At 42.7% G+C, this 12,510-nt stretch overlaps 1 protein-coding gene across 1 annotated transcript; it reads right to left on the bottom strand.

Annotated features, from left to right (window-relative positions):
* Positions 1-51: 51 nt before the first annotated feature.
* On the bottom strand, positions 52-11,804 carry p2rx4 (purinergic receptor P2X 4). The gene is made up of 12 exons (XM_003222780.4): positions 11,425-11,804; positions 11,033-11,180; positions 8,199-8,270; positions 7,879-7,951; positions 7,487-7,589; positions 5,036-5,116; positions 4,705-4,846; positions 3,592-3,728; positions 3,150-3,243; positions 2,735-2,800; positions 2,540-2,635; positions 52-2,164 (listed from the first exon to the last, which is right to left on the bottom strand). Exons 1-12 carry the CDS (start codon positions 11,628-11,630, stop codon positions 2,105-2,107), a joined length of 1,278 nt encoding a protein of 425 aa, XP_003222828.2. The 5' UTR covers positions 11,631-11,804; the 3' UTR covers positions 52-2,104.
* Between the last annotated feature and the right edge of the window lie 706 nt (positions 11,805-12,510).

A 12,510-nucleotide genomic window follows, 5' to 3' on the forward strand; every position in this document is an offset into this window, starting at 1 on the left:
GTTTACATTGGACGATGCAGCTAATACACAAGAAAAGGGACACAAGCACAATGAAATGCTCATTGTCTTTATTTTTTGTGCAAAATGTCACAAATAGCAATCATTCCGTGTCCAATTCACAGTAAATAACATTTCTGGCTCTTGTGTGCAAATGGGACAGGGCTAGGAGTAAATTGTTGATATCAGACCATGAGAACAAACTAGTTTAAGCATCCTTCCAACTCTTGGATTCTATGACAGGCTGAATGACCATCTGTCGAGAGGGCTTTGATAGTGTCCTATATATATTTCGATTTAAATTGTTTTGAGATTGGCTTGTCAGGGAAAAAACAGCAGAGGTCAGTGTTGGAATTTAGCAAAATTCTGCATTCAAGGAGAGAGCAGACCCATTAAAAATGCCCTGGAAAAGCTTTGGAAAGGACAAATGTCAGCTTGTAAAACAAGAGACTTTATTTATTTATTTATTTATTAATATTGAACGGGACCCTGATGGTGGAAGTTGGAGGCCTTTTCAGTATTTATTTACTCACTCTCTGCTGCAGAGAACAAATTAGACAAAGCCGAGAACAAAGAAAGAAGAAATTAAAGATAAAAATAAGTAACACAGACACGCTTACACGTCTGGAAGCTGGATTATCTTCCCAATGGGTGCATCTACACTGTAGATAATCCAGTTCCATGGCTCAATGCTGTGGAATTGTGGCAGTTGTAGTTTTGGAAGGGCTTCGGTCTTGTCTGCCAAAGAGTCTCCCCAAATGACAACTTTCTTTTTATCCACAACTTCCTCTTGTTGGGATTTTGTTGTATGCCAATATATGCTGTGTGTGTGTGTGTGTGTGAATTGAGAAGTCTAGCTACGGGATGGGATTCCACTTGCAGTCTTGGGTCCATAAGGTTTTCCCTTGACCTAAACTGACCCCGGTCGCTTTGTTCATCTCTGGTTTGGACATTTGCTCCGTCATCTTGCAACAGTCGGGCCAAATAGGAACAGGCTGATGAGGAAAAAAAAGGAGGGAAGGCTCTGATAACACTGTGTTCCACCCTCCATGCCTAGTGTGACACTTCAATCTGTTTTAAACATCTGCTATATTATTCCAGGAGCTTCGTCTTCAATTGCAGCCAGGGCCAGAGCTATTTTAATCCCTAATCATTCATCATTGGGCCCTTTCCCATCGCTCTCTCATTCTCTCTCTCCTCCTCCCTTTATTCCTCCATCTGGTGTCCTGCGGGCAGATATCTGAAGAAAATTCCCACTTTGAGATCTACTGGAAAGGTCAACGAAAGGAAGGCGCAAACACAACCGAAGCAAAATGAACATGACTTCAATGCTGATCATTGAGGAAGAGAAAGATTGAACAAGGATTCGAATATGGTTTCGGCCTAAGGCTTATTTTCCGCCTTCTGACAGCAGGGCGAAATGGCCCAAGACCTGAGCAAATTGGCACCTGCTATGAACCGGCAGCAGTGGAACCAACCCAACTAAGGCTGCTTCTACACTGCCATATAATCCAGTTTCAGAATGCAGACTAACTGCATTGAACTGGATTATATGAGTCTACACTGCCACATAATCCGGTTCAATGAAGTTAAACTGCATTCTGAAACTGCAGTATATGACACTATAAATCCAGCCTAAGACAACAGCCAAGAAGGCTACAAAAGAAGGATCAAAGGTGTCAAATCAAATGTACGTCAGTTCTAGTAGCCAAGATACGTCGTCCACAGCTGGGGAAAAAATATACAAACGTGAGGCAATTTGCCTTGACATTCATAGCTACACTTGAGAGGCCCAACTTGGAATTCCCTCAGATCAAATCCCCGACAAGAAACTTTCACAGAAAGTGCTCAATTATTATTTACAGAATGCCCCAATCTATTTTCCCTTTAAGAACTGGAAGTGCGTCCAACTTAACTGAGGCATCAAAAATAGAAGCGAATCTGAAGAAGTCCCTGCCGGACGGTAATAAAGTGATCATTTCAAAAGCGTCTTTCCCATACACCCATATTAGAAAGACAAGGCCAGTTGGGCCGTTCCTGAGCAATGCATCCCATTCCTTGTCTCCCTGTGAAATGAGCCAGTGTCCATTGCAGCATTTTGGAGCCGTCATCTGTCACCATGGAAGTCCCGACTATCTGACTGGGATCCGTAGGACGTATTGGCTTCCTTTTAGAGAAAAATGAAAGTCAGTGCAAAAGAGATTGAAAAAAGAGGTCCAAAGTTTCCCGTCATTCTGGCCAACATTGTCCCAACGACAATTTGTTCAAATAATCAAGTTCACAAGGCAACAAACAATGCTGTTGATATTCTGTAAGCTCTCCCAACAGCTCTAGACTTTTCAGGTTGCCTTTGGGGAGAAAATCTTCCATTCTGTCTCCAAGTCTGCAGCCATGTTTTTGTTTGAGAAAATAAAAATAAGCCCATCCAGAAAACACTCCCAAAAGGCAATGTTTGCTGAAAATAAAATTAAGGCTGACTTTCAGAGCAGCAACAGAAATCCTAGATATGAGACCATAAATAAAGTATTATTGCAAAACTTACTAATTCATAGTCTTCAACATATTTGTATTTTTTCTCTCTGTAATAATACCGTTTCTTCATGAAGTACAGGACAATGATATCGCACAGGACAGTTGCCTAAAGGTAAGGAGAAGGAGACAGGAATGGTTACTAAATGGCTCAAATTTTTATAAAAAATTATCAAAAATGCCAAACACAAAAAGGAAAAGTGCTTACCACACCAAAAAGAGCTAAACCAGATCCGATATTAATCATTGTAGGAATTATATCAAATTTTCCTGCCTACGAGAAACACAGATATACTCAAATTATCCACACGTTCCATGAGCAGTTTGCAACACGTATCTAAGAAAGTGAGAACGCTTCTGTGACCGTCTACATTGCTTCTTCCAAAGGGTAGCAGAACCACATATAATAGGCAATGATACAGAGGGAAGACAAAGAGATAGCCAAGTAGTAGGTTTGGGACCCAGAATGGCTTACAACATAACAAATAAGGGTTTGAACCAGGACCTTCTTGAAACCAGGAATTAAGCTGGGCTCTGTGTCCTAAGATATGGGCCTTCCCAAACCAAAGAGAGATGCAATCGCCTGATCCACACAGCCGTTGCCAGACTGGATCCATACGTACCTTCCCAAACACCATGATGTCAAAGCGGATGCCATAGGCCTTGATCAGCGTCCGGGATTCAACATCATCGGGGGATTTGTAATATTTTGCAAATCTGAAAAATGGAAAGAAAATCAGCTATCAATCAGCAGCAAAACCTGCCTGCCATCACAAGTTACTGGCAAAGCTACGCCAACACTCAAACCAGTACAGCATACTTGGTGCTAAAAATGATTTCTTCAGAGGAGATTTTCCATAGATTTTCTACTGAGAGAGAGAGAGAATGACTTGTCCAAGGTCACTGAGTAGATCTTTTCCCACAATCAAACCGTTACCCCATATTGGCTGAGTACTAAGGCCAGAGACAAGTTATTCAGTCTAACAACTGAAGCCAATTGCTGTATGCCTCCTGTATGCTGTATGCGGGATAGAAATAGATAAATAAATAATTTGATCTCCCTACCTGAAATTGTATCCAGGGGAGACAGTGTGGGCCGAATCCTTGTTGTCAATGCGACGGAAGGTGTATTTTGGCACACAGCGTGAAGCCGGCTTGTCCAGGTCACAGTCCCAGTTAATCTGCAGACCCATCACTCCACCCTGGAGAAACGGGAAGCAGCACCTTTTATTCAACCAACAATGGTATTGGACTCAACATTATTTCTATCTCAAGCATCTTCTGCAACTTGTGCTGAATTTTACATAGATTTCGATACACAGTGAATCGCCGATAGCCCAAATCCAAAGAAATCGCAGAAAACTAAACGGGTGCGTATTCAAATGCTGAGATCCATACGGCTTATTTCAAATGCTCAAACCCCTGTGACATATGTGCTGTACAACAGCCCTATACAGATAAGTTGGGAAATGGAGCCCCCAGTTCTCACGACCAAAGATAGCATTTGAAGAAGACAATTGCATACATTTGGGGCCGATTCAAACTTCGGACTTCCCACTTTGGATCTGGTGGTGTAGCCAAATCGATTTGTATGGGAAGCCGTTTGCAAACGCAAAGGGCAATACAACTGAAAGTAAAAGTAGCCGTTCCAAAGGAAGCTTTACTCTCAAGGAGATTGTTTCCCAAACAGAGGAAGTTAAATATTTGCTCCTCTCTTGAGCGTTTGTTTGCATAAACCGCTCCCCGGCTGGCCTTGTTCAAATACATGGAGGACTCGAGGGAAAGGCGTAGAAAGAGTAAACCGAGAAGGCAGGCACTCTCGCACAGAGCTGCCATCACAGAAGGAAACTCAGACCCAGCTCCAGTGGCAGCTGTGGCATTCACATGGACTTGCCGTGGCTCTTCCAGTGGACTGAGCAATCCGTTTTGCCCTCACTGTTGGGCATCTGGCTCTAAGGAGGTAGCTAGCGGCATCTCAGATGTTCCCCAATGTCCTCCACTCTCCAGCAACCACAATAAGACCATGACAGGAGCCGCCAGCATCCGAGCACATGAAGAGCAGAATGGAGATGCCACATGGTCCTGCCTTGGCCAGTAGTGTTCTTTTTCAAAGACCTGAAGCCTCAACCACTGCTCTCTCCTTTCAACCATATTATCTCAGCATGTAGTCAAACCAACCTCGACAGCCATCTCTTGGAAATCCTGCCCCGCGGCTTCCACCATGTCGCGGAGACGGAAGATTGGGCAAGCAGGATCCGTTTTGGCATTGTATTTGCAGTTTTTGAGCTGCGCTTTACTGGTACTAGAGAGGATGTTTCGCCTGGAAAAAGAAACTACAATGAAATGCCAGGGCTGCGATGACGGAACACAACTCAGCTCACATTCAAGCCGAGATAGAAGTCTTCGACGGCCCTTTTAGACTGTGAGCATTTATTTCCAAAAGAATCAAGACTATCAGGAATTGCCCACCACCGCAAAGAAGACGACAGCTCAGGGAAAATATACGTACTTTGTGAAGTTGAACTTGGGATACCAGATGTTGTTCTTCACGAGAAGAGTGAAGTTCTCCGCATCCTTGAGGAAAGCGGGTCTAAAGACACATGAAAAGGAATGAAGTCCAGAGGGGAAATATTTGAACTCACAAAGTGCTTTAGTGACCAAAACCTCGACAGGTTGCCTTTCAGGTCTCTTCATGATAGAGCACATGTTCTTTGGGTTGTTGTATGTTTTCTGGGCTGTATGGCCATGTTCCAGAAGTATTCTCCAGGAGACATACATACAACAACCCTGAGATCCTGGCCATGAAAGCCTTCGACAACACATGGAACATCTCTACGGGGAGAAATTGTTCCAAGAGACACGAAGATTGGAAAAAAGCACATCTGTTGTGCTCCCTGACTTTCCTTCTACGCTGCAGAGACACAGCTACCATCTCACAATTTCTCGCAGCCAAAAGGACCTTCAAAACACCACAGGCTCACCATATTTACAACCGCCTGGAACACAATAGATAATCCACACCATCCGCAAAGAACTCGCAAACACAAAGAACTGCTGCACCTCCATATCAACATCAGCCAAAAGATGAACTAGGAGAGAATACTTCTGGAACATGGCCATACAGCCGGGAAAACATACAACAACCCTGTGATCCCGGCCATGAAAGCCTTCAACACCACATGTTCTTTGCAGGTTCAGTCACAAACCCTATTCAATAAGTGAGCAGATGCATCATCATCATCATCACTCTTCATGTATACATATATACAATATAATTTACAATAATATATAATATTAAAATATATTGTATATGCATATAATATTAATATTATTTTGTAATACAATATAATACTAATAATACAATATAATGTTAATCATATATTATATATTAAATGTAATATTACTAATCATATTACAATATATTTATATAGTACAATATAGTAACTTATTGCCAGTATTGTGCTATGCTAATAATATAATGTGTGTAAATTTAATTTGTAAGCCGCTCTGAGTCCCCTTTGGGGTGAGAAGGGCGGAATATAAATGTATTAAATAAATAAATACATCTTCAGATGCTGAGGATGCCCAGTGTGAAAGCCTCACCTTTGGACTACAGCTCCCAGAATCCCTCATCCAGCATGGCTATGCTTGATAAGGAATTCGAGGAGTTGTCGTTGAAAAGTAATTGTCTAACATCTGGTGAAGAGTGATCTGAAGAGAGCAGGATATCATTCTCCATGTTGGAAAAGCAATAACCCAGAGGGTTTTTAATAATCTATCCTGTATTTATTACGGTCTTACCTTTTATGTGTTTTTAATGTAATTTTTTTATTCTGTATTGTTGTTTTAATTGATATATTGCATTACTGTTTTATCTGTTTTATACTGTGATTGTATTATGTTGCTTATGTTTTGTTCTATGTTGTTTGGGCCTCTGCCCCATGTAAGCCGCCCCGAGTCCCCACGGGGAGATGGTGGCGGGGTATAAATAAAGTTTATTATTATTATTATTATTATTATTATTATTACTATTATTATTACAGAGGGGCCGTGGTGGCGCAACGGGCTAAACCATTGAACTATTGAATCTGCTGACCTAAAGGTTGGCAGCTCGAGGCCACGGGTTGGAGGGAGCTCCTGCTGTTAGCCCTAGCTCCTGCCAACCCAGCAATTCCAAAACATGCAGAAATGTGATAACAGTAAGTACCGCTTTGGCAGGAAGGTAATAAGGTGCCAATGATATATAATAATATTATACTATACTAATATTATAATACATTGTATATACATGTAATATTAATAATAATATTATGATGTAATACAATGTAATAATAATTATAATTCACTATTATAATTGTATATTTATATTACATGCAATATTACTAATAATATTGCGATATAGTTGTATAATATAATATATTGTATGTATATATACTTGTAAACTGCCCTGAGTCCCCTTCGGGGTGAGAAGGGCGGTATATAAATGTCGCAAATAAATAAATAAATAAATAAATGTAGCCATGCTGGCAACATAACCAGGAGGTGTCTACAGACAATAGGCTCCTTGGCTTGGAAAATGGAACAAAAACACGTCACCATGGCCAGAGTTGAGCACCGCCTCCAGAAAGCAAGAGATTAAAAGGTGAAGCCTTTACCTTTGTTCTGTGTATTTGTCTATCATTGTTATTCCACTGTATTAAAGGCATTGAATGTTTGCCTATCTGTGTACATTGTAATCCGCTCAGAGTCCCCTCGGGGAGATAGAGCGGAATATAAATAAAGTGCATCATTATTATCATTATTATCATGGCTAGTGCATTCTCCTCCTCCTCCAGTGAGCATTATAACATGAGACCCGGACCACCAAAATATAGCTTCATGTGTCTAGAAAGTCATTCCAGCTCTCTGCTCTCCTCTTTGGCAACCTCCCCCACAATTTCTGCTTGCCCAAGGCACTCACTTGGGTACCTTCTCATCGTTCTCCACCGGACACCAGGCAAACACCTCGCATGTTTTGATTGTGGTGTCCTTGGGATAAGGGACGCATCTCCCAGTCTGAACACCTGAAAGGATACAGAAAGGCCGTATTATTTAAAAAATAAGTAAGAACAGCAAGAAAACTAGATCTTGGGTATAGATCAAGCCACAGACAAAACCCTATCCCTCTAAGGGAGACCAGGATCATCATAAGTTTCAGATTTCAGATACGAAAATAATTTGGTTTCAGAAAAGGGATGCCATATTTTATTACTTTATTCCAGACAGCAACGTATTTTGCACTGACAGAAGGTTGATCTAAAATGCCAACTGATGTAAAACACAAGTCCTATTGAATAGTGCCTCCACACATACCATTACTGTGAGTGCCGATGTATCCTTTGGTGCAATTCTTATCAGACTGGCAAATGGTTGTCTCATCCGGAAGCTGGAACGGAAGAAGAGCACAGAGGCAAACTGAGAAGAAAACTTCGCAAACTTGCCTTTTTTTTTTTTTGGCTATAACTGACATCTGCAGAACGTATCTGCATGGCAAAATAAATTGTCAAAATTTGGCAATGAACTTCAAGTCACTTCTGTGCCAGCATAAATTAGGACTGCGTTTCTTCAAAATACATATCCTATGATCCAAGAAAAAGTCAATTAAATTTGAAGTTCTTGTGAACTATGGATACCTCTGCACAGTTGCCTTGTGTCTGATTCAGTGTGATGATCAAATTTGTCATGATAAATACAGAATTCTCCTCCTAGAAAGCAGGAAAAAAATAAAGTGAGATTGTGTGATACTTTATTTATTACATTTATAACCAGCTTCTGTAAAAGAGGATATCCATCCAGTTTCAGCCAATGGCTGAGCATTTGGGAAATGATTATGACCTTTGTCGGGCTGTAAAGCAGGACGAATGGATCACCCAGGGTTTAAGAGCAGGAAGAGCAAACAAATGGAGAAGTTTTGTGGACAGTGAGTCAGAAGGCCAACATCAAGATAAGAGGGCAGAGGACTTTCCCTTGTGTTATTCAATGTCTCCAAAAAGGAAACAAATGGAAGAGACGGAACGATCTTGGTAAGGCAACAATGCTCTCCTCCCTCCGTACCACCACCGTAGGAGGAAGAACATGAATAATAATAATAATAATAATAATAATAATAATAATAATAATAACAACTTTATTTTTATACCCCGCCCCATCTCCCCAAAGGGACTCGGGGCGGCTTACATGGGGCCTTGCCCGATAAAACAATCAAATATCAAAACACAGCAATAAAACAGTTATCCAATAAAAACATCAATTACAGTAAAAAACAATCGTTAAAACCTGAGGGATTCCAGATACAGAAAAGATCAAGTGATCCCCAGCCGCAGATCCACCCACATCCTGTTCCTGATTTATTCATTTTTTCATGTCAGGAGCAACTTGAGAAACTGCAAGTCGCTTCTGGTGTGAGAGAATTGGCTGTCTGCAAGGATGTTGCCCGGATGTTTTTACCATCCTTCTCTCATGTCCCCGCATGGAGCTGGAGCTGACAGAGGGAGCTCATCTGCGCTCTCTCCAGATTTGAACCAGCACCCTTCAGGTCAGCAACCCAACCTTCAAATCAGCAGTCCTGACGGCACAAGGGTTTAACCTACTGCACCACTGGGAGCTCCTGTTCCTGATGCCGAAGCATGAGCAAACTAGGAGCAACTGAGCCAAAAGGACGGTTTAGCAAATAGATCCTAGGAACAAAAGAAAAATTCCCCCAAGGATTATCCTACTGTTTAAACCAGGCATGGGCAAACTTTGGCCCTCTGGGTGTTTTGGACTTCACCTCCCACCATTCCTAACAGCCTCAGGACCTTTCCTTTTCCTCCTCCGCCGTTTGAACCATGCTGAACCTTGTCTCGAGCTATAAGGAGAGTCAGGTAACAAATAAAATGTATATTATTGTTGTTGTTGTTGTTGTTCCTAGGGAGTCCTGAAACCAAACCATGGCCAAGAATGCAAACCCTTTTTGTCGACACATATGCCACGGCGGCACCCATTTCGTAAGCACATACAAAGTGCATATTATTATTATTAATAGCATATTATTACAGTATTATTTATTATTATCATTATTATTTATTATAGCATATTATTACAGTATTATTTATTATCATATTATTACTATTATTATTATTATTATTGTATGACACAGTAAACAAGATTGACATGCTGGATTTCGTATCACAAAATCACAAGTCGAACACTTCCTAAGCCAGGGGTCCCCAAACTTTTTAAGCAGAGGGCCGGTACACAATCCTTCAGACTGTTGAGGGGCCGAATTATCATTTGGAAAAAAAAATACAAACAAATTCCTATGCACACTGCACATGTCTTATTTGTAGTGCAACAACAACAACAACGAAAGAACAATACAATATTTAAAAATGAAAACAATTTTAACTAACATAAACCTATTAGGATTTCAATGGAAAGTGTGGGCCTGCTACTGGCCAATGAGATAGTCAAGTTAATTAGGATTGTTGTTGTTGTTGTTGTGTGCCTTTAAGTCATGTCAGACTTTGGCCGAGCCCAAGTCTAAAATTAATTATTTATTTACTACATTTATATCCCACCCTTCTCACCCCGAAGGGGACTCAGAGCAGCTATATGTACATACTCTATATTATATTATTAGCATAGCACAATATTAGCATTATATATTACTATATTGAACTATACCGCTATACTATTATATAATATGTAATATATAACATATAATTAATATTATTATATGGTATTACTATTAGTATTATATTGTATAAAATAAGATTATTATCAATATATACAATATATTATATTATTAAACTGATATAAAAACATTATATTATAAAACTGAGGGCGGGGGCCAGGTAAATGACCTTGGAGGGCCGCATCCGGCCCCCGGGCCTTAGTTTGGGGACCCCTGTCCTAAGCGTTTAGGACTGTGTGATGTATTTTCGGATGATGTGCGCAGATCCCAGTCGGGTGGCCTTTTGCAGTTGGCAGATTGTAATTTTGTCAATGTCTATTGTTTCCAAATGGCGGCTGAGATCTTTTGGCACAGCACCCAGTGTGCCCATCACCACTGGGACCACTTGCATTAATTATTATTATTATTATTATTATTATTATTATTATTATTATTATCGTGTCAGGAGCAAACTGAGTCGCTGACCGGAAGGCTGCCAGGTTTGAATCCCACCCGGGGAGAGCGCGGATGAGCTCCCTCTCTCAGCTCCAGCTCCATGTGGGGACATGAGAGAAGCCTCCCACAAGGATGGTAAAACATCAAAAACATCTGAGTGTCCCCTGGGCAACATCCTCGCAGACGGCCAATTCTCTCACAACAGAATTATTATTATTATTATTATTATTATTATTATGAAAATGCTAAATCCAAGTGTCTCAGCCGGCTTCCAAGCATTGCCTTGTGATCCTGGATCACCAACTGCGTGACAGGTGTCACTCCTAACCTGTGACCTGTGTCTCCAAAATCACTCACCTGCGGGGGAATCACATAATCGGCAACATCCCAAACCCGGAGGCCCAGCTCCGAAGTGTTGGTCACAGCAACACCCTTGACTTTTGTGGTCACGGAACTCACCACCGAGTCCTTTTCTTGGTAGCCCTTTTCCCAAACAAAGACCCAACTGCAAGAGAGAGAAAGTTGTGAGAGTTGAAGTCCACCACACCTGGCGGGCTGAGGTTTGCCCATGCATGTCCCCCCAAGCCTAGGCAACCTCTGTTCAAAAACTCCATCATCTCCCTCCCCAACCCCATTCTATGGGGAAGGCACCATCAAAACCTTCCCAGCAGATGGCCCCGCAGCCATCCGAGACCCGCCCAGGCTCCCTTGCGGCTAGCCCTCCAAGAGCCGCCCAGGCCAAGGCTCACCCGATGACATAGGCCAGGATGGCCAGCTGGACCAGGCGGTTCATGAGGCCGACTTTGCGGCTCCGGATCAAGACGATGCGCGGGGTGTCGTACTCGAAGAGGAAGCCGTAGAGCAGGGCGCAGCAGGGCCCAGCCATGGCTCCCACTAGGCAGAGTCCGGCCCCGGCGCTCCCGCTGCTCAGCCCCTCCCGCCTCGGCTCCCGCATGTTGCAAGAAGGCGCGGCGTCAGCAGGCCCAGGAGGGACAAAAGGTTCCCAACAAGCCCAGGAACCTTGCTCCAAAGGGCCGGCCTTGGCCAGTCCCTCCCTCCCTCCAAGGCAAGGTCCCAACAAAGCGGGAGGGAGGAGGGAGGGACCCGGCACTCCTTTGGCAGCCGGTTAAAGGGGAAGAGCCCCCGGGCCATCTGTCGGGAGGGCTTGCCTTGGGCTCCAGATGGAGAACTTTTCAAGAAGTTGTCCAAGGCTTTCATGGCCGGAATCACTGGGTTGCTGTGAGTTTTCCGGGCTGTCTGGCCACGTTCCAGAAGCATTCTCTCCTGACATTTCGCCTGCATCTATGGCAGGCATCCTCAGAGGTTGGGAGGTCTGTTGGAAACTAGGCAAGTGCGGGTTTATATATCTCCAGGGTGGGAGAAAGAACTCTGGTCTGGTTGAGACAACTGCGAATGTTGCAATTGGTCACCTTGATTAGCATTGAATAGCCTTGCAGTTTCAAAGCCTGGCCGCTTCCTGCCCTGGGGGAATCCTTTGTTAGAAGGTGTTCGCTGGCCCTAATTGTTTCCTGTCTGGAATTCCCGTCTTACAATTGGCCACCTTGATTAACATTGAATAGCTTTGCAGCTTCAAAGCCTGGCCACTTCCTGCCTGGGGGAATCCTTTGTTAGGAGTTAGCTGGCCCTGATTGTTTCCTGTCTGGAATTGCCGTCTTGCAATTGGCCACCTTGATTAGCATTGAATAGCTTTGCAGCTTCAAAGCCTGGCCACTTCCTGCCTGGGGGAATCCTTTGTTAGGAGTTAGCTGGCCCTGATTCTTTCCTGTCAGGGATTCCCGGTTTGCAATTGGCCACCTTGATTAGCATTGAATAGC

This window comes from Anolis carolinensis, chromosome X, assembly GCF_035594765.1.
Source record: "Anolis carolinensis isolate JA03-04 chromosome X, rAnoCar3.1.pri, whole genome shotgun sequence".
Taxonomy (NCBI): Eukaryota; Metazoa; Chordata; class Lepidosauria; order Squamata; family Dactyloidae; genus Anolis; species Anolis carolinensis.

Coding starts and splice junctions, on each gene's coding strand:
- p2rx4 (XM_003222780.4), bottom strand. CDS start 11,630: ATGCGGGAGCCGAGGCGGGAGGGGCTGAGCAGCGGGAGCGCCGGGGCC. Junction 8,271..11,032: donor ATTATGTGATTCCCCCGCAG/GTGAGTGATTTT, acceptor CCTGCTTTCTAG/GAGGAGAATTCTGTATTTAT. Junction 3,729..4,704: donor TCCAAGAGATGGCTGTCGAG/GTTGGTTTGACT, acceptor CCGTTTCTCCAG/GGTGGAGTGATGGGTCTGCA.